This window comes from Talpa europaea, assembly GCF_964194135.1.
Source record: "Talpa europaea genome assembly, chromosome: 3".
Classification (NCBI taxonomy): Eukaryota; Metazoa; Chordata; class Mammalia; order Eulipotyphla; family Talpidae; genus Talpa; species Talpa europaea.
This window is the reverse complement of record NC_140069.1, coordinates 83,215,688-83,239,954: the sequence shown is the minus strand read 5'-3', so window position 1 is coordinate 83,239,954 and position 24,267 is coordinate 83,215,688. Positions and strand designations below refer to the sequence as shown.

At 41.5% G+C, this 24,267-nt stretch overlaps 1 protein-coding gene across 1 annotated transcript in view; it reads left to right on the top strand.

Annotated features, from left to right (window-relative positions):
* Nucleotides 1-8,305: 8,305 nt before the first annotated feature.
* The window catches only part of SLC25A13 (solute carrier family 25 member 13), a gene marked incomplete at both ends in the record, with an annotated part of 168,415 nt that continues 152,453 nt past the window's right edge, over nucleotides 8,306-24,267 (top strand). The window contains 2 exon segments of the mRNA XM_084229817.1: nucleotides 8,306-8,458; nucleotides 8,460-8,501. Of these exon segments, the coding sequence (XP_084085943.1) occupies nucleotides 8,306-8,458; nucleotides 8,460-8,501 (195 nt within the window).

Here is a 24,267-nt window from a genome sequence, read left to right as displayed (position 1 = left end):
TTTTTCAAGAATAGTTAATGACATGCTAACATGATGAGACAATAAGATATAAGAATTGTGTTATCCCTATAGCATAACACATCTTTATAACACATAACCCATATGCATAAAGAAAAACACTGGAAAAATTACTTTAAAATAGTTATTGTTGGGTTAGGGGAATATAGAGGAATTTTATTTTTCTTCTCTGTTTTCTCTGCATCATTACAACTACTCATAATATAATCAAACTTTAAAAACTTCCTTATCTAATACAATGAAAGTCCTATAACTACATAAATAATTTATACTAAGATTCAATCTTCATTTAATACACTATGGGGCTCATTTTATCATTTCTCCTGCATTTATAACTCTCTTCAGCAGTGAGAAACTACAATAGGCAATGCAATTTTGAGGGGTCAGGTAATAGAATATTACCTAAGTCCTTGGACTCCTACACTGCCCTGGCCCTCCTACCCAATTCATCATGCCCTATCTTTATGTTAAGTCATGTGTTAAAAAAAAAAATTCTAGATTTTTATCTCACTAGATTTTAACTCCAGCTAGTGTCTTGTCATTGTGGAACTTTTCTTAGCTTGCTACCTAATGTTTCAACTGAGTCCAAATTAAAGACACATTAGGCTAATTGGCTTCTTGACTCTCTTTCTCTCTGTCTTCACACACAAACACACACACATGTAACTCTAGCTGTAAACCAGCACTATTTAATAGCAATATAATTTAAGCCACTAGGTATTTAAAATTACCTACTAGCCACATTTAAAATGTTAGTAAAACATGAAGTTAATTTTAAGAAAATATTTTATTTAGCCCAATATGTCCAGATTATTGCTTTTTCAACATGTTAAAAATATAAAACTTGTTTAACAAGATATTTTGCAGCTGCTTTTCCATTCTAAAACCTTCACAATCCAATGTGTATTTTATATTTTTAGAACATCTCAGTTCACACTAAACATATCTCTGGTGTCAATAGCCCCATGTGACTCCTGGTTATGACATTGGACAGCAAAAGTCTGGAGAGACATTTTCCCCCACAACTTCTGTTCCATGTCCCATTAGACTGGTCTTCTAAAAATGTAAATATCCGGTGGTGGCTAACTATCTACATTTATTTATTTATTTATTTATTTGGAAAGATTTATTTATTTATTTATTTATGCATTCAAGAACTGGGGTGCAGGCCAGAGATGCAGGGGGTGAGAGGATTCACCAGAGACAGAGTGGGGAGCAGAACAGGCAGACTGACTGAAATACACTGCTGAGGGGAGCAGCGGGTGATGCAGGAGAGGTCTGCTGTGCCATGTGGGTAGCTCCCTGGCTGGGGATTGAACTCGTGCTGCAGAGGCTGCAGATAGCTTCATAGTGCTGCATAACCCCTTGTGCCACCAGGGAGGCCCCTTAACTATCTACATTTAACCAGGGGGTTTAGTCACATTATCCATCAAAGATTGTGACACACCCATTGAAGGAGAACATATACATTTTGCTTTGCTACATGGAGAAGGTAGTCACCTGTCGGACCTATGAATCTTGCGAGGGTACATGACTAGATCAAGTGGAGTTTTGCTTCCTTAATAAAGGACCACTTGCGGGGCCTTCCTGGTGGTCCAGGTGGTTGAGTGCAGCGCTGTGAAGCTGTCCGCAGCTTCTGCAGTGCCGGTTGGATCCCCGTCGGCCTCAGAGCAACCCACATGGCAAGCAGACCTCTCCTGTCTTGCCTGCCGCTCCCCTCAACAGTGTGTTTTGTCAGTCTGCCTGTTCTGTTCCCGGCTCTGTCTCTGGTGAATCCTCTCACCCTCTTGCTCATCTGGCCTGTACCCTGGCTCTTGTATAGATAAAATAAATCTTAAAAAAAAAAAAAAGGACCACTTGCAACTTAAGTACAGGAGTCATCACTGTCCTTAATACATTTCCACCCCCCAAACCACCCTTGTCAAAGGTAATGACTTCCTGTCCCACTTCATGTCTCAGGTTGACTCACTGTATGACTGTTGAAGTGAATTGGGAGAAAAACATAGAATGTCCAGGTTTGATTGAGCTTCTGCAAAATCAATTGCATTTATTTTATTGGTGAAGAAAACTAAGTCCTAGAGAGGGAAAGTGATTTGACCACGGCAATTTAGTTGCTAACTGGCAGAATGGTATTAGAACTAGAATCTAGGTCCCCGACCCTCTCTCTCTTACATCAAATCTCAAGTCACTTATTTTTCACGATGTTGATAGAATTCACGAATCAAGTTATTCCCCAGAATCTATCCCAAAACTACAGGTCTTTCCCTTTTCCCATCTAACTCTAATCTCCGTTTCCTAAATCATCTCTTTATACCAAAGGTAAAAAAAATAAACAAAAGTAATTACTGTGATAAGTGTGAAAAAGAACAAAAAAAGGATGCAGAACAAGGAGATCCCCTCTTTAGACAGGTGGGTCAGGGAAGGCCCCTGAGTATCTCACTAGGAGAGGTGCTGGCCAGTATTCCAGATGGAGGGAACAGCAAGTACAAAGACCTTGGTTCAAGGAACACTTGACCTTTGAGGAACTGAAGGCAGCCAGGAAGTAAGGTATGGAAGGAGCTGAGAGAGGGGTTGAAGGGGCTACATCATGTGGATCCTCAGAGAGCAAAGCTTAGACGTCCTAATAGAGGAATTCTCCTGCCACTCTTGAAGCTGGTGAGTTTTACTTTAACATACGAATTTGATGTTTAAACACTTTTTTTTGCTGCTTTACAACAAAGGGAATCAGCTCTGTCACCTGCAAATCCTTGGATGGTGAATGTGCTCTACTTCCAACAGTGGACTCCAATGGGCTGAGATAGTAGCAGCAGGAAGATTAAGTGCCACAAAAGCTGGTGGCCCCGAGGCTGCAATTGTAATTGTGTCCAACTGACAAGTTCAGTCATGAACGGTCTGGTCCAGTGTCTTCTAATTTGAAACAGAGAGCTAAGAGTAATAGGTTGTTAAATATTCAAGCACTTTCAAGTCCTCTACCTTACTGAGTGGTAATTTCCATCTTCAAAAGTAGATTTTCCAATTCTTCTAAATTTATCTACCTCCTTCCCTCCCTCCCTCCCTCCCCCAACACCATTTTCCTGCCTTTGAAAGACACTGAGGTAGTGAGCCTAGGCATGGATGGTATTTATCTGTGCAAGAAGGATAATCTGCAAACCATGGGATATTAGAGTTGGACAGCTGCTCGGCCCTCTTGCACCAGGATTATTATTTATAACATATTCTTATAAGCCAATCACACAATACTTTCACCTGAGAGCCCTTGGAGGCACTGTATGTCATCTGTCACCACAATACCAATTTAAGGTATTCTTACCAGTATACATTGAAGGTTGAGGGCTGAGGACTTGATTTGAAATTGGAAATATGTATTCATCCCCAAATTTGTAGTGGCTAGATCAGATTTTAGAGCTTTTCTTTGCCTCCTGCAAAATTCTATCTAATTCTAGTGCTTGTTAATTTAATCACTTATCACTGAATTGGGGTATTTGGCTATTGATCAAGACACTATGAGGAATTATATTATGAAGTGAGTAATTGTGATTCCTTTTCCCCAGCAGATCCTCAATAGTTGCTATTATGGCTCCACTTAAATTTGGGGGTAACTCATGCTCATGTTTTATATTTGGTGAAACTAAGGGTCCACCAGTGTTCTGAAATGGGAGAGGTGCTTGTGAATACGTGCTCTGTTCTCAGAAACTTGCTGTCCAAGGCCTTGCTCTCAGAGTACTCTATCTCAAAGTTTGGGGATTTGCTTTCAATTACACTTATGATTGAACAAAAACTTCATTTTCTTGTTCTGACTTTTTTTTCTCTCCTCTTTTGCATTCCTTTTTAACTCTAAAAATGTTCACAGAGCTTTCTCATTTGCATTAACTAAGAAGTTAGCTCACATTCATTTTTGACCTGCCTCTTGTCACTCTCAAGAAAGCATTATCATGCTTGATCTGATACTGGGCAGGATTCCAGAAATAAATGACTGCCACAGAGGGGCTATGTCCTTGACTTGCTGACTCAGCTGCAAGGTCAAAACTTGGAGCTCTTCATTTACACGGTGCTCCTTTTGCATTATCACATAGCTCCTTTATCAGGCCTGGCATATTTGCAAAATACAATTTCTACAAAGGATCATTATTGTGATTCATTGTTAGATACATAGAATTTCTTGTAGATGAGGTGCTTTGCAAGCCTTTTAATGCTGGTTGCCCTTTCCCCCAGTCTAATCTGGGGAGCTTGCTGGTAGTGGTAGCTATATCTTTTGTTTGCTTGTTTGTTTTTAATGGAGCTGAAGTAAAGGCAGTTTAAGAGCATGGCCAAAGGGCATTTACAAGGCCTAGCTTCTCCGGGAAAGGTGAAAGCTCAGAGAAGGACGAGCTGCTCATGCTTCTGAACTCCTGGGGCTTGGGTCTGTGCTCAGGCTGTGTTGTTAGCTCATGTGTTGTTAGCTCATGTGCTTCCCCCATGATTTGGCTTGGCTGCTTTCCCAGCAGGCCAGGTTAGCATCTGATACAGGTGACTTTAGGGCCTCTATTAGCTTTCTCAGATTTTCTGCACAAAGTACCATGAACGGGTGGCTTCAAACAACCGATATTTATTCTCTCAGATTTCTGAAGGCTAGAAGTCACAAGTCAAGGTGGCAGCAGGGCCATGCTCCCTATGAGACACTCATTTCTGCTCTTGTCCACATCTGGTGGTGGTGTGGATCCTTGGAGTTCCTTGGCTTGCAGCTGCACCTCTCTGATCTCTGCCTTTTCATCACATGGCATCCTCCCCGTGTGTCTGTGTCTTACAAGGATACCAGTCACAGTGGATTTAGAATATACCCTGCTCCAGTATGATCTCATCGCACCTTAACTAATTGCATACTCATTTACAGATAAGTCACTTGTGATGCAATGTAGATTGGAACTTTGGGGGATATAACTCAACCCATCATAGGGGCTCTGTAGTGAAAATTCAGTGAAATTAACAGTAGTCAGCTACTTTTAAATAATATGGAAGTAGGGAGCAGAGGACAGAGGTGGGTGGCAGAATGGCAGGTGCCCCGCCAATTTATATTTTGTCTTCAGATGATGTTTCACATCACACACTACTGTTTGCAGGGCAAGTAGAAGCCAAGGAGCAACTTTGAGTTATTAATTTTGAGGCTTGTGATGGTTTATGTTTTTGCAAACTTCATATTTGGGGAAATTCTAGAATGAAGAGGGAAATGTAATTGAGACTCACTCCAAATATGTATGAAAATATACTTTATCCATGTGGAATACACTGTGCCCATAGTGTGGCAGGATTGGTAGGTTGGCTAAAGGCCCCCTTAAAGGTATCCACATCCTCATACCAGAGTTCCCACATCGCTATATATGTCAGAGACTTTGCAGATGTGAGTACAGTAGGGACCTGGAGGTGAAGAAATTATTCTGGATTATCTGGGTAGACCCTGAATGCCATCACAAGTGTCCTTATAAGAAGGAGAGAAAGGGAGCTCATAGACAGATGAGGTCGTGTGAGGGAAGCAGAGGCCCAGAGAGAAAGTGCTATATATGTTGCTGTGAAGCTAGAAGAAGGGGCCATGAGCCCCCTGGAAAAGAGAATGAAACATATCCTCCCCTAAAGTCTCTGGAGAGAGCACAATGTGAATGACACCTTGATTTTGGCTCCATAAGACTCATTTCAGAATTCTGATCTCCAGAATTCTAAGAGAATAAAATTCTGTTGTTATAAGTCACCAGATATGTGGTGGCTTTGTTCGAGAAGCCATAGGAAACTTAGACACAGAATTTGAGTCCTTGCATTTCCAGTTAAAAGTATGACTCTTGCTCTACCCAGACACACAAAACCTCAAGACTTGAATAAAATACAGTAAAATGTTAATGGTGACTAATGCAGGCCATAGATTATGAGTGTTTTGGGGACATTACTATGATTCCCAAAATTTTTCCAAGATTTCGCTAAGAAATCTAACATTCTTGATTCGTCTTCTTCTTTTTTTAAATGAATGGGATATTACTCAATTCTAAAGCACAAAGAAATTCTGATACATGCACTAAAATGGATGAGCCCTTAGGACATTATTATGCTAAGTGAATAATAAGCCAGTCACAAAAAGACAAATCCTGTAGGCTATGAGGTATCCAGAGTAATCAAGAATTTCTAGAGACAGGAAATAGAATGGTGGCTGCCAGGGACATGGGTAAGGGAGGATATGAGTAGTTAACAGGTATAAGTTTCAGCATATGATATGACTTTGATTATATGCAGTTGTATTTTTTTCTGCCCCTCTTAAATCCCTTTATAGCAGATGGGACCACTTCTCCATGTGAGTTTTAGACTCCTCTCCTGTCATCTTTTCTCTATAAATTCTACTGTGTTTGCTTTTGTCTTTACTCTTTCACTCTTTGCTTTGTTTTTGTCCTCTGCTTAGCTACATATTCAAATCTTTCAGGGCTTTGTTAGATCTCAGTGTTAATCAATTCCTCTGTTTCGAAAAGATTCTTTCTTTGGCCTCTTCAGTATAATTTGTCTATTGCACATATACACTTTCCTAATAGATACACACACCTTGAAGCACTCCCCTTGTCTTTGCAACATTCATGTTAGGAGCGTGCAAGCCAGAATGCCAATCCCTTTCTCTCTCCCACCCCCACATATAATCAACTCATCACTACTGACTAATTTTACCCCCTTGGTATTTGCTAGTCCTATCCCATCTCTGGTTTCAGGTCCTTAGCTTGTCTTGTCTGGATATTACAATAGTTTCATGCTCCATCTTCCCCACTTCAAGCAGAGCTATCCTTCAATATGTGAACCTAGCCATGACACTTTCTGCCTTAAAGCCCTGCAGTGAAGGCACACACCCTTCAGCATGGCACCCGACACAATCCCGTGACATGCTTCCTTCCTAGCCATCCAGATTCTTCTTCCAACCTGTCGACAGATCCAGTAACCATTCATGACCAACCTCCTTCATACCTTGCTCTAGCTCCCCATTAATTTGGGGCCTCCTGCCTCTTTATTTTCTCTGGCTGGCATACCCTTCTCCTACACCTCACTGGACTAGTACACCACCACTTTCCTGCATTCAGCTTAGGCATCGTCTTTTCTAAGAGGCTTCCCCAGTTCTCAGTGTTCCCACAGTACCCTGGAAACTGGTGTTGACTTAACAAGTTATATACAAATGATTTATTTATGTGCCTGTCTTGCCACTGGCCTTTAAACTCTTTAAGGGCTGGGATTATTTCTTAAGTCCTTGTGGTGTTCCCAGCACTTTTCATAGTGCCCAGCATATAGTAGGAATTCAACCAGTGTTGATTAATTAAAATAATTAGTCATAAACACCTTTGCTGGTAGATTATATCCATAATCCACAAAACATTTAAAGCCCTTCCCCCTGACCACCATTATTTTGATGACAGAGAGAAATGAATGAAATTTTGATGAAGAGAAATAAGAACCCTGGAGATGATATATTTATTTTTTTTTTTTTCAATTTAAAATTTGACCTATTTATTTTAGTGGGGCCTATCTGGGGGGAATCTTTAAACTTTTTTATTTTTGAATTTTTTTTTTTAATTGAAGTAACATTGCAGTACATCATGTAAGTTTCAGGGGTGCATCATTATAAATCAATATCGACATATACTACTTTAAATCCACCAGCAAAAATCTAATTTTATTCTTCATCCTACATTACAGTTGACCCCTTCTACCAATCTACCCACTCCTAGGGGTCGGAATGGGGGATCTTTAGACTTCTACCTTCCTAATAAGCAAGACAGAAATCAAGTAGCCCCACAAACACGGGTAGATCCTACACTCTACACTTCTGTTTGGTACTGAACATTGACTAGATTTGACCTATAATAGGTAGGCGTGTCAGTGACATTACTTTGCTATCTGATCAATGTTTTTGCATCAAAGGCTTTCTGCACCATGTAGTGGAAGTCCTTTGATAAGGAACCAACAAGGAAAACCTGGCTAAACATGTGCCAACGAGTGGACTTCTCAATTTAGCCAGGCTGTGTGCCCTCCCGTGGGTCTCGAGGGCCCAGGAATAGCCTCAGGGTCCAGCAGAAGCTGGAGGCTTCCCAGGCGAGGCCACCTGCGCCCAGGATACCATCTTGTCTCCGGTCACCACCCCGCGGCCCTCGCCCCAGAGGTCGCCGCTGCTGGAGAGTGCAGCCGGGGTCACAGGCCGCCTCGCTGTCCACCGCCCCCGGACCTGGGCCCGCCTGGGCCTCCGGGCAGAGGCCGGTCGGATCACGCGCGCCCGGGCGGCCCAGCCCCGGCCCAGCCAATGGGCTGGCGGCGCCCGCATGACCCGCGCCGGCGGGAGGGCGTGGGGAGGCAGGCCGGGCGCGCACGCTGCCGGGCTGTATCGCCGTCCCAGCCGCCGCCGGGACGGGAAGTGAGCCGCGCGGGCCCGCAGAGCGAGCGAGTTGCAGCGGCCCCGCAGCCGCCCGCACCCGGGGCGAAGCATGGCGGCCGCCAAGGTAAGTGCCCGCGGCCCCGGGCAGCGCCCCGGCGGGACCCGGCCCTCGGCTGGAGACTCGGCTCTCACGTGCCCGGCCGGGGCACCCGGGAGCCAGCAGCACAGGGGGCGGGCGGGCGGGCAGCAGATCCACCTTGCAGCCGCGGGAGGGAGGCGACCTGCTCTCCCGGGAGGTACTTGCGGCCCCTGCGGGGACCGAGGCCAGACCTTGTAGCAGAAACTTTGCCGGCTGGATCCTCCCACTTGGCCCGGGAAGGAGCCGGTGCCGCCACGGCACCCGGGGACCGAGCCAAGGCCGGCGAGGAGGAGCTGGCGGGACTGGGGCCCAGCGCGCCGGGCGGAGGAGGGCTCGGGGTGGGCCGGCCCTTGCAGCCACCCCAACGCACTTTTTGCTCTTGACCCGGGTTGTTTACTCGGCCTGCTTCTAGGGGACACAGCCCAGGCTGAAGCCTGAGCCTATTAGGTTTCAAAGACTCCGCCCTCCCGCGGGTGGGGAAGTCACCTTGACTTCCGTTTTGGAAAGGCTAGGGAGAGTTAGCCCGCCTGAGTGCTCGCAAACTACAGAGGAACCCCACCTTCTGTCCCTCCCCCTCATCCTCCTTCCCCATCTCCCCATCTGACAACACTTACATACCGGCCTCTGAGCGTTTGAGAGGCTTCGTTTTTAGAAATGACAAAATAGATTGTCCTGGGAGCCTGTAACTCCTGTGAAGTTCTACTTAAAAGGAATTCTGTGTAATGTGACTCATTCACTAACCCAGAGGAAAGGCAGCTCTGACAACCTGACCTTTCCTCTTTCACCGATTCTGGAAACCTGGACACCATTTCAGCCTCTTTGGACTCCACTTCAACTTTTCTGGCAGAATACATACATTCAAGTCCCAATCACTTGAATCATTGGAATTTATTGCTTTTAATTTTAAGTTCACGAAGTCAACCCTTTAATCAAGCCTATACAACTTCTTAGCTCATTTTAAGTGCAGTGAACTTAAATATACCCAACATTTCAGACATTTGTCCTTAATCAAAACTCTGTGATAACCCTCAAGAGGAAAACATGGCCAACACATCATATTCCTATTTATTCACGCAAACTAATCACATTTGCAATGGAAATTGTAAGCAGACAAATATATTTAAATGCTGTTCTATGACTTAAGTTCTCCAGCTCCCCAAATCCGCAAGCTTCTTAATGTTCTAAGACTATGTGGCCTAAGTAGCCTTTCTTTTCTGTAATTACTCTTGAGTTCCATGTCAAGAGTGTGCTCTGGCGTGTGTGTGTGTGTGTGTGTGTGTGTGTGAGTGTGAGAGAGAGAGAGAGAACATGTAGGTAGAGTCTGTTGATACATTAACCCTTTCAAACCCTATCACCCTTGACCTTTTCTTCATGTTAAATTTGCATATTGAGGAAGTATAAGCTTTGTTATGAATTCATTCCCTCTAGGTGACTTCTTCCAAGAGAGTGGGTGGGAGCTGATACCCATACTTGACTGTCATTTTCATATCTGCTGGAGAATTAAATAATTTTACTTAATTTGGAGATAAAGTAATTGTGGAACTTAAATTGATGAATATGCATATAATTGGAGTATAAGATAATACTGATTAACTAGTATGAAGTAAAATAAGTGACATGGAAGCAGGTTTAGTTTTTTGGTTGTATTTTTATTAAATTGTCACATATCAATTAGGACAGTTTAATTTTCGCCAAGTAGTGAGAGTCAGAGGAAATGAAACATTTCATTTTTACTCTTTGGGAACTCATGTTTTGGTTTATTCATTTAAACTCATGTCTTTTCAGGCAAGTATGTATATCACCTGATCCATCAGAAATCCTGAAGAGATATATACAGTACCACAGGACATAGCAAAAATCAAGTCAGAGTAGATGAGAAAAACAGGATAAAGGAAAAGTAAGATTATGAAGGCAGGACTAAAGTTAGCAGGAAATAAGGATGTACTTGCTAGAGGTGACTGCATTATCTAGGAACCAAAGTGGAGAGATGACCAAGGGTGTCATTTACTTGGGGAGATATCTCCTTGTACTGCTGAGGACAGTTTCTCCATGTCCTTTGAGATGTGAGCAAACTGCCATCATAACACCATTTCTTAATGTCCCTTGTTATAGGTCAAGGGCAGTGCAGTAAGTGTAGTCTTAAGATTTTTAAATGAGGGCCTCCCTGGTGGCGCAAGGGGTTGAGACACAACCTATGAAGCTGTCTACAGCCACTGCAGCATGAGTTCGATCCCCAGCCAGGGAACTACCCACATGGCACAGCAGACCTCTCCTGACTTGCCTGCTGCTCCCCTTAGCAGTGTATTTCAGTCAATCTGCCTGTTCTGTTCCCCACTCTGTCTCTGGTGAATCCTGTCAACCCTTCCCCACTCCACACACACCTCTGGCCTGTACCCCAGCTCTTATATGTATAAATAAATAAATCTTTTAAAAAAATTTTTAAATGAGCTGTACCTTAGTCTAAAGATGCCCCTTGTTTAGTTGTTTTCCTCAGCTACTAGTTAGGGCTAAGCAATCCAGTTAAAAGCCATGTTTGCTTTTTTCCTGGATCATAGCTATTCCATATTGCTGTGTTGAACATGGAGCCATAGCTTAAAGATTTCATCTGGCGGTAGAATTGATATCCGTTTTTAAAACTGGAGGAGTCTTACTAGAAAAGAAGCCCACCCAAAGGACCATCTAAGAAACTGGGCCAAGAATCTGGGGCTCACAACTGTAGGTGAACTCCAGCATCACTGTGCTGAATTGTGTGAGTATTTAAACAGTCTTGGTATTTTCTGGATCAACTTAGCTACATCTAGCAGTTTCTTGATCACTTGAACCTTTTATTCTTAGTTTCTTTGGTCTTTGAATGAAATTAGCCTAGAACTAAAAGAAAGAAATTTGGGGACAAATTAAAGCATTCATATAAGAAAATTTGGTTTGTTGGACAAGTACACTTCGTAGTCTTGGATGAACTGTTGCTATAATTATCGACTGACTTCACTGCATGTCGAATTCTTTGTAATATTCCAAATGGGACCAAACTGAGGATGCAAAATTGAATTGGGCTTCATTGTGGCTTCCAGGAAATCCAGAACCATATCGTGGGTTCGTTCCTAATGAGTCCCCTCATTAGGACTAGTGTCATAATATAAGGGTCATAATAAGTGTCATAATAATTCAGGTAAAGTATCTATTTCTGTGGATGTGAGAAAAGGAAATTCCTTAAAGGAGGTTGTATTTCTTTTTTTTTTTTTTAAAGATTTATTTATTTATTTATACAAGCACTGGGTACAATCAGAAGCGCGGGAGGGCGAGAGAACTCACCAGAGCCAGAGCGGGGAACAGAACAGGCAGACTGACAAGGAAATACACTGCTGAGGGGAGCAGCAGGCAGCAGGAGAGGTCTGGTCTGCGTGCCATGTCCTTGCTGGTAGGCGGGGATCGAACCGGTACTGCAGAGGATGCGGGGCAGCTTTGCAACCCAGCACTCAACTGCTGTGCCACCAGGGGAGGCCCAAAGGTGGTTGTATTTCAAAAGGAATGGTTGGGGAAAGAAGAAAGACCTCTTCCAGTTATAGGAAAAGTGTGAGTGGCGAGAGGTGAGAGCGCATGCTACATTTAGGGAATAGCAGGTAATAAAAGCAGTGAAATAGCAGCTTACACATCTAGTAAGCACTCTATCCTTAGTTGCACTTTCTAAATGCATTTCATGATTAATTCACTTAATCCTTCTCACAGTCCCATGAGTTGCATACTCTCATCTCTATTTTACAGATGAGGACTCTGAGATACCAAGAGGTGATATCAGAGGCCTAAGGACTAATAATTAGGAAGTGAAGGAGCTGGGATTCATGTCCAGGTGTCTGGCTCCAGAGTCTGTATTCTTACCCTCTCTACCCTTGGACTGCCTGGTAGTTGAACATGTGGAGAACCAGAGTATATGGGAATGGTGGGGAGATAGCTTAGGAGGAAAAATTAAAATGCATCAGCGTAAACCAGACTTTCATTTAAGAACCACTACTATACTTATGTGCCAGGCACTTTTCCAAGTGTTTTACAACTAATAACTCAATGATAACAACAAAGAAGTAGGCGCTCTCTATTTCTCTCTCCATTTTACAGGTGAGAAACCTGAGGTCCTCAAAAGTTAGATAATTTCTCTGGGTTGCCCTGTAAGTGATAATAGCCTGGATTTGAGCCCTATTAGCCTGTGTTTAAAATCTCTGCTCTTAACATTTACCCTACCCTCCCAGGCCTAAAAAAAAGAGCTCTACTTGCAAAGGTACACGTGAGTATTCACTCACCATCAGTTATGGACTTGTAAATTTCCCTGTCATCCCAGTCCAGCATTTGTATCTGTAAAATGCGTTAACACTCAGTTTATGGCTTTGTTGCAGAGTTTATTCGTTAAGTGACATTTGAACCAGATGCACAGACCAGGAGTTGCATATACCTTTTCTTTTAAAAGTTTCATTGAACTGTGTTTCATATACCATACAGTTTACCCACTTAAAGTGAACAGTTCAATGGTATGCTTAGAGAGTTTCTAGTATTTTTACAGAGTTGTGCAAGTATCACAGTCATATACCTTTATAAAAATTTTCACCCCGTGTTCATGGCTTAGGACTTAGGCAATACACTTAATCTCTTTCGCCCTATAACACTTCCTTTTCATGTTTCTCATCTGTGATAATACACTCTCGAGATGTTTGTTATTGAGGGTAAAATGTGATTGAATTTGTTAAAGATATTCTTCAAATTGAGCCTCTTCTCTCAGTGATGGAAAAAAAACTACTGGGTATTTGGTGGTATCAGAATATCAACAAAGCAGACCAGTTTTTGTGCTAGGCATGAAGAAGAAAACATTTCCCTTTGTGCTGCCATGATCATGGAAAATTTTTGTGGATCCACTTATGTTTGAATTTTCTTAATTTGATGGCACTAGATGGATCTTGGGATTTCTATGACAAGATGATCCTCATCTTAGTAGCTTGTCCCCTTACCAGGCGAAGACATGGACTCTAGGAAAATTCGTAATTGTATCACATTTCCTTGAAATACCTTTGCTCATGACCCTGTTGTAAGTGAGGGTTCTCAGCACATAGTCATGTGGACAAGTATAAAAATGCTGATGCCTGGATCTCATGCCAGAGGTTCTGATTTAATTGCATTTGGGCCCAAATCTTGAGCCTCAAAGTCTTTAAAAGCTCCCCAGGTGAGTGGAATGTGCATCTGAGGTTTACAGCCACTGCTGTAGTCTGTTTTTGTTCTCTTTGCCTCAGGTGATTCCCTGGAGGCTCCTTGGGATAAAGAAGGAATGCAGTGAGATAAAAGAAAATCCCTAGCGTGTCAGTTCAGTTGAAGGACATGTAGGAGTTCCTACAAGATTTTTTCTTTCTTGATGATTCCTTTTTCAACTGAACTCGGCTGCCTTAGACATAGACATCAAGTTTATACAGTTTGTAATTGTTCTAGATTATAGGTTTTGTCATCAAATTGATGCATGCGCCTGTGAAGTCTCCTTGGTTTGCTGTGCCACCGTAGATACCTGAGAGTGAAAGGTTGCAAAGACTAACCTGGTCTTGCAACCTCTTCCTGCTAGTTAGTTAGGTTTTTACTGACCTCATCCAGTACCGATGTGCTGTCAGTGTTTCCCAGTTAGGTCACATGACTTCTCAGTGTTGGTCAGCAGATAGAGAACTGGGGTGAGGAGTCAGGGGGAGGACAGATAAGCAGGTGTGTGGAAATTTAAAAGCCATTCATTGTGTATTATGAGAAACTCAGAGGGTGGGTCTTTCTGAATATTGAGTTCTTTTACAAAATTGCCAGAGGAACTCTTACTTCTTCCACCTCTTTCACCTTTTGTCCTGTGGCCTTTTATTAGATTCTTAAGTTGAATCATTCCTTCTCCTGTTCTTACCATTTATGAGGTTTAGGCCTGCTGAATGCCAACTGTTCTTGCTCAGCCACTGCTGCTTCATAAACACCTGTCCTTCCCACCATATTATCCTTGGATGCCTTTGAGTGGGTGTGGGCACAGAGGTTCTGCTGGGGAGGGGTGGGGGGTGTAAGGAGAATGAGTTTTGTTGCAGTGATAGAATTGCATTAGTAAAGTATTTAACAACTATATAAGAAACCTTTTTATTCCATGACCTGTTTAATCGGATCTTTGCGTTGGGTCATGCTGACCTGGTTAACTGATGGCTCTGGTCTGCTAGTCAGAATCATTCCCAGTGACTGCTTTGTACAATGGTGGTCTGGTTTGTTGATTGAAAATGTTTAAAAGATCGAGTATGTGCACTCAACTATTTCCTTTGGAAATTTGCTCTGCAGTTTGCATGAATGAAAATAGGCCCGGATGGGTCCCTTTGACTTAAGGTACTGACAACATAGCCCAGTTGGCAATGTTGAAATTCTTAGCAATTCAACCTAAATAAACCACTGTTTAATGATTGTTATTAGCGTGGTAACTTTGCCTTGATTTCCATATGTAGTCACAGTTTCCACATGTTATCCATGAAAACTGTTGACTTGATATGAGAGTCAGATATTTCAAGATAGACTTACTGATTTATGGTAAGCTGTCTTTTGCATAAGATGTTTACAATACAGTTTGTAAGATAATTGGAAAAATAAGTGTGGGGGAGGCAAAGGTTTTCCTTAGACCCTCTTAGGGTCCCTCACTGGGTCTGAAAATTAACCTGACAAAGACAAATCAACAGGAGAAAAGTATACAAATTTTAGTGAATTTTTATACAAGTACATGGGAGCTTTCACAAGGGCCTAAAAACCCAAAGAAGCAACCAGAGCAGGAAGTTTTTATATCTGTTAGATAGGGAAATAGTAAATTTGTGCAGAATTGACCAGACAGGGGATTTGGGCTAGAGGGTGTAAAAAGTCAAGAAGTAAGTAGGAAGATAAGGGTAGTTGGACAAGGTTCCTGTGTCAAGTTTTCTTGACCCCAGATCACCCACACCTGGTTGGGTGTGGTGATAAGAATGTCTCCTTCCACCACTACAGGGAAAGTACCTTCCTGTGGAAATTTCATGACCTGTTTCAATGCAGAAGGGTGTGTGTGTGGGGGGCGAGAGGTGTCAGAGTGACCTTCCTGTACCTGATATTTCTTCAGCTTAAGGTATTCAGTATGTCACGGTGCCATATTTTGGGGTAGAGTGTTCTGAGCCCCATTGTAAGCCTGATTTGAACATGTCTGTAGCCCCAGGTGTTTAACAGTTTTTCTGAGTTGGACATGATGTGATTTGCATCTGTCTGATTCTGGTCACTGTTGTAGGCTGAGCTGCAGAGGACTCTCCTGCTGTCAGCCCAGCACCACTCTTTCTCCTATAGAAGAGGTGCCAGAATTAAAAAAGAAATCAGTAATGGTTTAGTGAAAGAACCATGGACTAGAAGGCACGAGAATCTGGGCTATAAATAGGCATGTTGCTTCCATTTGTGGTGAGAATGTGGAGCACCCATTGACCATAGGGGTGCTTGGTATCACCCTAGGAACAGACAACAAGGACCATCTGTGACATCTGTGATGAATCGATGACATATAAAGAATGAAAGCACTTGGGAATTAAGACGTGCCATAGGAATGTCAAGAGATGTCTTTTGGAGACTCACCTAACTGAAAACTAGGGGACATAGCCATTATTTGATCTTCCTGTGCAAAATATCATGTGCTTTATTTTATTTTTTAATTTCATTTATTTATTTTCAACTGAAGTAATATTAGGGGATGATGTCCTCTTTTAAAGCTCGAAATCCACTAAATAGTTATCAAAATAGTTAGCCAGTGAGGCAGCTTCCAGAGCCACGTTATCTGAGTCGTCTTTCTGGAGCCTTGCTATTAGAAGTTTTTGGCCCAAGATCCAACATCATTGGTTTTACTTGAAAACTTGCTAGAAAGACAGCATCTTTGGCCCTTTTCCCAGGCCAGTTGCATCAGAATCTGCATTTAAACTAGATCCCTGGAGGACTGTGTGCACATTACAATTTGAAGAATATTGGTCTGGAACACACATTATTGCATCATTAAATGTAGCTGCTTTACTAAACTAAAAGAGTAACACCTTTTGACTTAGTCAAACTTTTTGCAGAATTAAATACATAGTGATAAAATACAGTATAATTTCAAGGATCTAAAAGCTAATTTTGATTCCACATTGGGTCCAGGGTATCATTTTAGAACACATCTCTGAATTATTATGTAAGGGAATATGTGATTATTATACAGGGGTATTCTTTTCTCCATTTCTTTACTACCTACCTATACTGAAATTTGGGTAAAATTTCTGAATTTTCCTGAAAATGAGCTTAATACCTGTTCTTTTTTTTTTTTTTTTCCTCCCACATTCTCCTAAGGGTCACCAGTGACCTCTTTTCTAAATCTGTTGGCTGTTCTTATTTCCGGTCTATGGGACCAAGTGTACCTCCCCTTTCTTTCTGGAATACCTTCCATCAGTCTTCATGACGTCTCATGGTTGGCCTCTGAGTGCTCATTTCACTCCTTTTTTCTCCTTTGTGGGCTTCTTTTCTGCTCCCCCAGATCCTTGCCTGGTATCCTCTTCCTTCTGAAGGTGAAAACTTCCTTTAATCTGCAGCCCAGGCAACTCTCTCCAGTGCCAGCCTTTTGTTTTCAGCTGCTCATTGGAAATCTCAACTTGTCTATATCAAAGATATATCAAACTCTGTTTACCTACAACTAAATTTATCTTCTTGGTCATTCCTCATATTTCTCTTACCACTGAAGTTTCCTACTTCAGTTTCCAGTTAGTTCAGTTCTGCTGTTGTAGGTAGCCAGTAGAGACAGCATGGGCAGGAATTTAGATGTGGGCAGGAATAAAGCTGGGTCCTTTAGTACCTTTCAAGTCCCTGGAGCAGTTGTGTCCTGCCTCCTTTTTTAAAGTGGAGCTTCTCATTACATTTAGCTACAAAGTTGCTGAAATTTACAAGCTGTTCTTGCCTTTGGTTTCTTCCCTGTATTTCCCTCTTCATTCTGTCAGTGACTGTCAAAGGAATCTCCTAAGATTGGCTCTTATGGCCATATTAATACAAGTACTATGTTCATGAATACAGCTCTTAACAGTTAGAGTAAATATAGTGAAGTGTTATTGATAGCATCTATTTGCCAGCTCCTATTCTAAATTCTGGGCTTCCCCAAGTGAGTCAGCCTTTGGGCTTGTTTTCAAGAACTCACAATGTATCAGGATTAAAATAACCAGATAATAGGAAGATTCAGACTTTATCATTTGGCCTTTATAATCATCAACAAGGGAACAGATGATAACCTCATTTGGTAGATAAGAAATTTTAGGCTCAGAAAGATTATCAAAGAGCAATAACAGCAGTTAATGCTTTTATAACACTTAATAAAAGCCAGGCACTTATCCGAGCATCAACTATATGAAGTAATTTAATTTTTCACAATAATCCTATGACATGCAAGAGCTGTTGTCTGCATTATACAAATGGGAAACTCATTACAGAGAGGTTAAATCTCCTGAGGCACAGAGAGGTGAAGTGACTTGTCCAAGGTCACACAGCTTGTAGGTAGCAGAGCTAAGATGTGGACATAGGCATTTTGGCTCGAGAGCCCTTGCACATAAGCACTGTATAACATTGTCCTCTATAATTTACCTTGCTCCACACTGTGGCTTCATGTTGCCTGCAGAATGAAATTTAAACTCTTCAGCCAACTAAGGCCTCCTTAGTCTTGGCTGTTACCTGACTTTTCCAGTATTACCTCACACTCATTCCCTTCTCATATCCTTCACAGTGGTTTGTGACTGGAACACAGCCAGCTGCTGCTGACATTCCTAGCCCTAATGCTTTGGCAACAGTGTAATAAGAAAGAAAGGCGCCTGTTTATTTGTTTGCTTACCTTGGGGTTCCTGAGAGACAAGAACACTTAGTGGCCTGTATATCAGTTGGCAGATTTTGTTGGTTTTTGTCCCTTTAATTTTAAGAACAGAAGAAGCACCTTTAAGGATGTTAAAACGCATGTCCTAAGTTTGCAGTTTTTACTGTTGGTTTGTTCTAATCAACTTTCAGTCCACTCAAGGCATGTGGTTGTTTTGTCTTTTATTTTTTATTTTTTTAAAGATTTATCTATTTATGCATACAAGAACTGGGGTACAGGCCAGAGATGTGGGGGGTGAGAGGGCTTACCAGAGACAGAGTGAGGAACAGAATAGGCAGACTGACTGAAATACACTGAAATACACTTGCAGCAGGAGAGTCAGGAGAGGTCTGCCTCTCCATGTGGGTCACCTCCCTGGCCTGGGATCAAACTCATGCTGCAGTGGCTGCGGCAACCTCACAGTGCTGTGTCTTAACTCCTTGTACCACCAGGGAGGCCCCCTGCTTTGTCTTTTAAATTGTGTTACTTTACAGATTGTCGTGTTCCTCTTTTGTTGTTTCTTTGCAGTTTATTTGATGAGAGAACTGGGTCATCTTTCTGGTCATTTCCGTACTTTGGATTGCATCCCCCTAGTGTTCCTCTGGCTCCAATTTTTCCCGACAAGTGATACCTAGATCTAGAGGCTTAATTAAGTTAGGGGGTCTTTTTTATTTTCATTTTTTGTCTTTGGCTAAAATTCATCCTAGGCGGTGCTGGGTGCCTCTCTCAAGTGACAGGGACTTGAACTGAGTATTCACATCAGGCGGCACATGGTCCTACCCATTTCCTGTGAGGTTTGATTTTAACAGTGGGTTTGGATGTTGCCTTTCTGTCCATCAGCTTTTTGCATACTGGTTTATTTTAGTTGGCTAAGTTTTAATGTTAACAGTTGTTCTTTCTGGTACATTGAGTTAAATGTGATTTTCGGTCTTTAAGTACACACACTTGTGAGTGTGTGTGGATACACACATTATACATATAGGTGTATAAACAGTAGTCCCTTGTTATCTGTCATTTTGTTTAATATGGTTCCAGTTCCCCATAGTCAAATATTACATACAATCTGAAAATATTACGCACATTCAAATATTTTGAAAAAGAGAGACCACATTCACATCATTTTTATTGTAGTAAGTTACAATTGTTCTATTTTATTAGCTATTGTTTTTAATCTTTTGCTGTGTCTAATTTATAAATTAAACTTTACCATATAAGTATGTACGAGAAAAACAGTATACATAGGATTTGGTAGTATTTAAAGTTTCAGGCATCTGCTGGTGATCTTGGTATGTATTCTGTGGATAATGTGTGTGTGTGTGGGGGGGCTACTGAATACATATATAAATGTATATGTACATAGTACACACACATATAAATGAGTTATATCACAGGTATCACAAAAAATGGCTATTAAAGTCAATTAGATAGCAATTACTGTGTGTAGAGATACTGTTTGGTATGATGAGAAATGAATAGTAGTGATGATTTTGCAGCATTGTGAATGTATGTAATGGGACTGAATTGAACATTTAAAATGGTTAAAGTATTAAATTTTAGGTGTGTTTCAGCACAATAAAAACAGATGAATTGCAAAATGACATTGAATTTTTAAAAATCCATGATTCCTTAATAAGTGATTATTATTATTATTCCTGCTGCAGAGTCAAAGTGGAGAGGTAATGAAATGAAGTGGAGAGGTAAAGGTCTTATTTACCAAAGAATGTTAAATATAGAAAGTATGATAGAATTAGGAAACAAAATCCTTTCGCAACCTGCAAAGTAATAATTGACTCAGGCAAGGATTCTCAATGGATGTTAAAACCTTTTGGTAAAAGATTGTTGGAATTCCCATTGTCTCAAAGTATCTCTCTGTAAATTACTTACTAATAATAAGGAGGAAAAAAAGCACCTTTACAATGGAGAATTCTGCCTCAATCTATAGTCCTCATCAGGAAATAGGATAAGCTAGCATTGTCCCTACTGATGTGATGCAATGGGAGGCATACAACATTGCCTTTGGAGAATTCTTGCCAAAAAAACATTAAATCTGAAACTAATCATGAAGAAACAATCAGACAAACCCTGACATTTTATAAGACCTCTGGTATGACTCCAAAATGTCAGTGTTATGAATGAAAAGGCTAGATTAAAGGAGACTCCCAAAGAGACGTGATGACCAAATGCAATGCTTGGACCAGGCTCCAACATTAATAAATTAAAGAATGACCCAATGGGAGCAGCTTATTGTACACTAAATGACACTGGATTCATATGTTATGACTTCTATAGCAAAGTACCATAGGCTGAGGGACTTAACAACAGAAATTTATTTTCTCACAAATTTAATTTCTCACAAATTTCTTTTCTTGCAAACTAAGTCCAAAGTCAAGGTCTTGGGTGGGTTGACTTCTGAAAGCCTTTCTCTTTGGCTTGTAGATAACCCTCTCCCTGTCTTTACATGATCTTCCCTCTGTGTTTCTGTGTCCTGCTTCCTTTTCTTGTGAGGATACCAATACTAATGGATTAGGGTCTACCTTACTGTGTTCATTTTACTCGAATTACCTCTTTAAAGGTCCTGTCTCTATAGGTAGGCACATTCTGAAGTACTGGGGGTTAGGATTTTGACACATAAATTTTGGGGATACATAGTTCAGTTCATAGCAGATGTGGCATCATTTTAAAATTGCCTTAGGTGAGATAATCATGTGGCGATTCTGAAGGAGAATTGTCCTTTTTTTAAATATCTATTTTGTTTTCCTGTTAGATTTTAAACTGCTGAGTACGGGAACCTTCTGCAGATAACAGTTGGCCCTCAAAGAACCTATTACAAAAAATTCAGACACTCGGTTGAATTGTTCATTTATAAGGCATGCCTTGGAAAAGTGAAAGGGAGATTTTCTGCTCAGTGAGTGGCTTGTTGGACACTTTTCTCTTTTTCTAATAAACCATTTTCTCAGTCCCTCCATATCCCACCAAAATAAATAATAATAACATGCAAGTACTTGAGGAACTGTGTGTGGGTAATTTCCAAGAGTACACGATGGAGAATCATAGTTGCAGAACAAGCCTTGGCAGGGATGGGCCTGTCCCAAGGTAGATGAATCTCCATGACTCCGGAGAGGCCATTGCAACAGGAGATGCCTGGAGAAATGTGCTCCCTGTGGACTAAGAAAGGCCAAGAGCATTATAGGGAAACATTCCCAGCAGTCCCAGCCAGTTTGTCTAGTCCCAGGCAAGGAAAGGAAAGGCTGGTCTTTTAATCTGATTCTGCCAGGCCTGCTGGCAAGGCCTTTGAGTTCTTCTGAGCCTTCACACCCTTCTTTTATTGCAGGTTCATGTTGACTCTGCATTTGAGGACCCCACCTTCTTTCCATCATGTCCCATCTCAGTTTGAGAAGTAAAATTTCAGCCCAGGTTCTCTTTTTTATGGTGGTTCTTGGCATTTCTGTTTGCCCATTTTGACCACCAGCAAATTGAGAAAAGCCTGGCCTTGACCTTTGCCCAATTTTCTGCTGGGTTATTTGCCTTTTCACATTCATTTGTTCCAAAAGCACTTTTGAGTTAGGAAACTTGGCCCTTTGTCCTGTCTGTTGCCCCCCCCCCCCTTTTTTTTTACTTGTTTGATATTTTGGTAGTTCATACTTATTTTTGATTCTTTAAAATATGTGTATGTTACATATTTCTTCATCTTTTCCCTTATGGCTTCTGTGTTATATGAATTCTGGTTTGTCAGGTTTTAACAAAGCTTTGCCACTTAAGTTACTTAAGAAACCACTCATGCGTTTCTGGTACTCTATCAGTCTGTCTCTCTCAGATTAAATTTGGCCCATCTGCAGTTATTTTGACTTAAAGTGAAAGGGCAGAGGAGAGTGAATTTGTGATGAGGATCCTGGATGTGTGAGGTCTCCTCTCTTTTCCTTTTGTCTCCCGCCGGCTTCTTGTCTATACTTCAGGCATATGAAGTTGATGTGCAGCAAAATTTTGAACAGGTAGGGTGTTATTTTGTGGAAGCAACTTTTCTATTGTCCTTTGATTTGCTCCTTTCTCTTTCTCTGCATTTATTAAGTTAGCTATTCTCTCTCAGAAGCCATTTTAACTTCCTGGGGCATTATCTGGGCTCCAGCAACTTGTGATCTTCTAAGTAGAACCTTTCAGCACTTTATAAATATGTCATATACTTTTTCTCTTCCTTTGTTCCCTATCAGGAACATACATCCCAGTCTTCAGAACAGCACAATCAGTTTTTATTCATTTAAGGAGCAGTAGTAATTTGACACTTGCTAATATGTAATAAATTATATTGGGAGCAGTAATTACAATTGCAGCTGGTTCCTAATTATGCTGTAACCTTGATGTTTTAAAAAATTTGAGACTGAGTTCAGCATATAATATTGGAGATAATATTCTGCATTAGGCAGGTCTGCCTTCTGCTGAACTATGGGCATTTATGTATTAGAATGTCTATCAAAAACACATTTAAGTTGCTTTCAGCTGAACTGTTGTCCAGTGGCATGACTTATAAAGATATCTCTTTGCCTACCAAACTCCTAGCACTTCCTGAAGTTATTAGAATGAATGTCAAGACAGGGCCTTCCTGATGGCTCAAGGGGTTAAGCACAGCACTGTGAAGCTATCCGCAGCCTCTGCAGCATGAGTTCCATCTCTGGCCCCAGGGAGCTACCCACATGGCGCAGCAGACCTCTCCTGTCTTGCCTGCTGCTCCCCTCAGCAGTGTATTTCAGTCAGTCTGCCTGTTCTGTTCCCCACTCTGTCTCTGGTGAATCATCTCACCCCACCCCCACACCTCTGGCCTGTACCTCAATTCTTGTATGCATAAATAAATATATAAATCTTAAAAAAAAAAAGAATGACTGTCAAGACAACCTGGGGTTAGGGTCATATTTGGCTCTGATTTACTACTGATCATTTAAGAAGAGTGTTTTAAATCCTTCAATTTCTTCATCTGAGAAGTGTAGATATTAATGGCTCGTTACCTTAAATACCTTTATTGATGTTTAAATGAGATCAGATGTAAAGCCTTTTGCACCATGCCTAGCATAGTATTAGGGCCCAATAAAATTTCTTTGTTGTGATTGCTATAGTCAGTAACAAACGATCCACCTTCAAAGACTTTACCTCAGTGGCCCCCAACTTCAGCATCATTATGGTCTTAGTTTGGTCACCACGCTACCTTGTGATAGCATGTATTGCCATGCACTTTGTGCCTACCACTCATTGCTAAGTCTGTCATTCCCCAGGTGGGACAGGGTCTCTGGTTTATTTGACATTGTCTCCTAATGCATGACTGGTAAATGGTAGGCTCCCCATAGGTGAATGTGTCGCATGAATGAGCAAATGGAATAACATCCTCTAGAGCTTTGATTCTCAATTGGAGGTAGGGGAGTTTTGTCCCCCTGGGAGACATTTTTGGTTGTTATATTTGGGAAGAGAGAGAATGCCACTGCATCTGTTAGGGGAAGAGGATGTCCTGAGCAAACTGCATATAGGCTTTGTGGATGCCACCTCACTCCATAAAGACACCGGGAACTAAAAATCCCATGATCCCCAAAGGGAGGTTGTGAGGACCTACGGGTGGAATTAAGCAGCCATTTTCTCTGTTTATGAATATAACCAGCCATGTTAGTGGGGTCTTACTCTCTCTTGACTTGTGCTCTTGGCCAGGCAGGTTTGGTCTCGGTGGGTCATTTGGGATTCCAGGTCAGCAGAACAGGTAGGACACATTTAAGAATTTATCTCTCTCTCTCTCTCTCTCTCTCTCTCTCTCCCTCTCTCTCCCTGAATTGTTCATTTCCTCATTTCCCTTTCCCTTGTAAATAAACCTTTTGTTAACCTTTTTGTGTG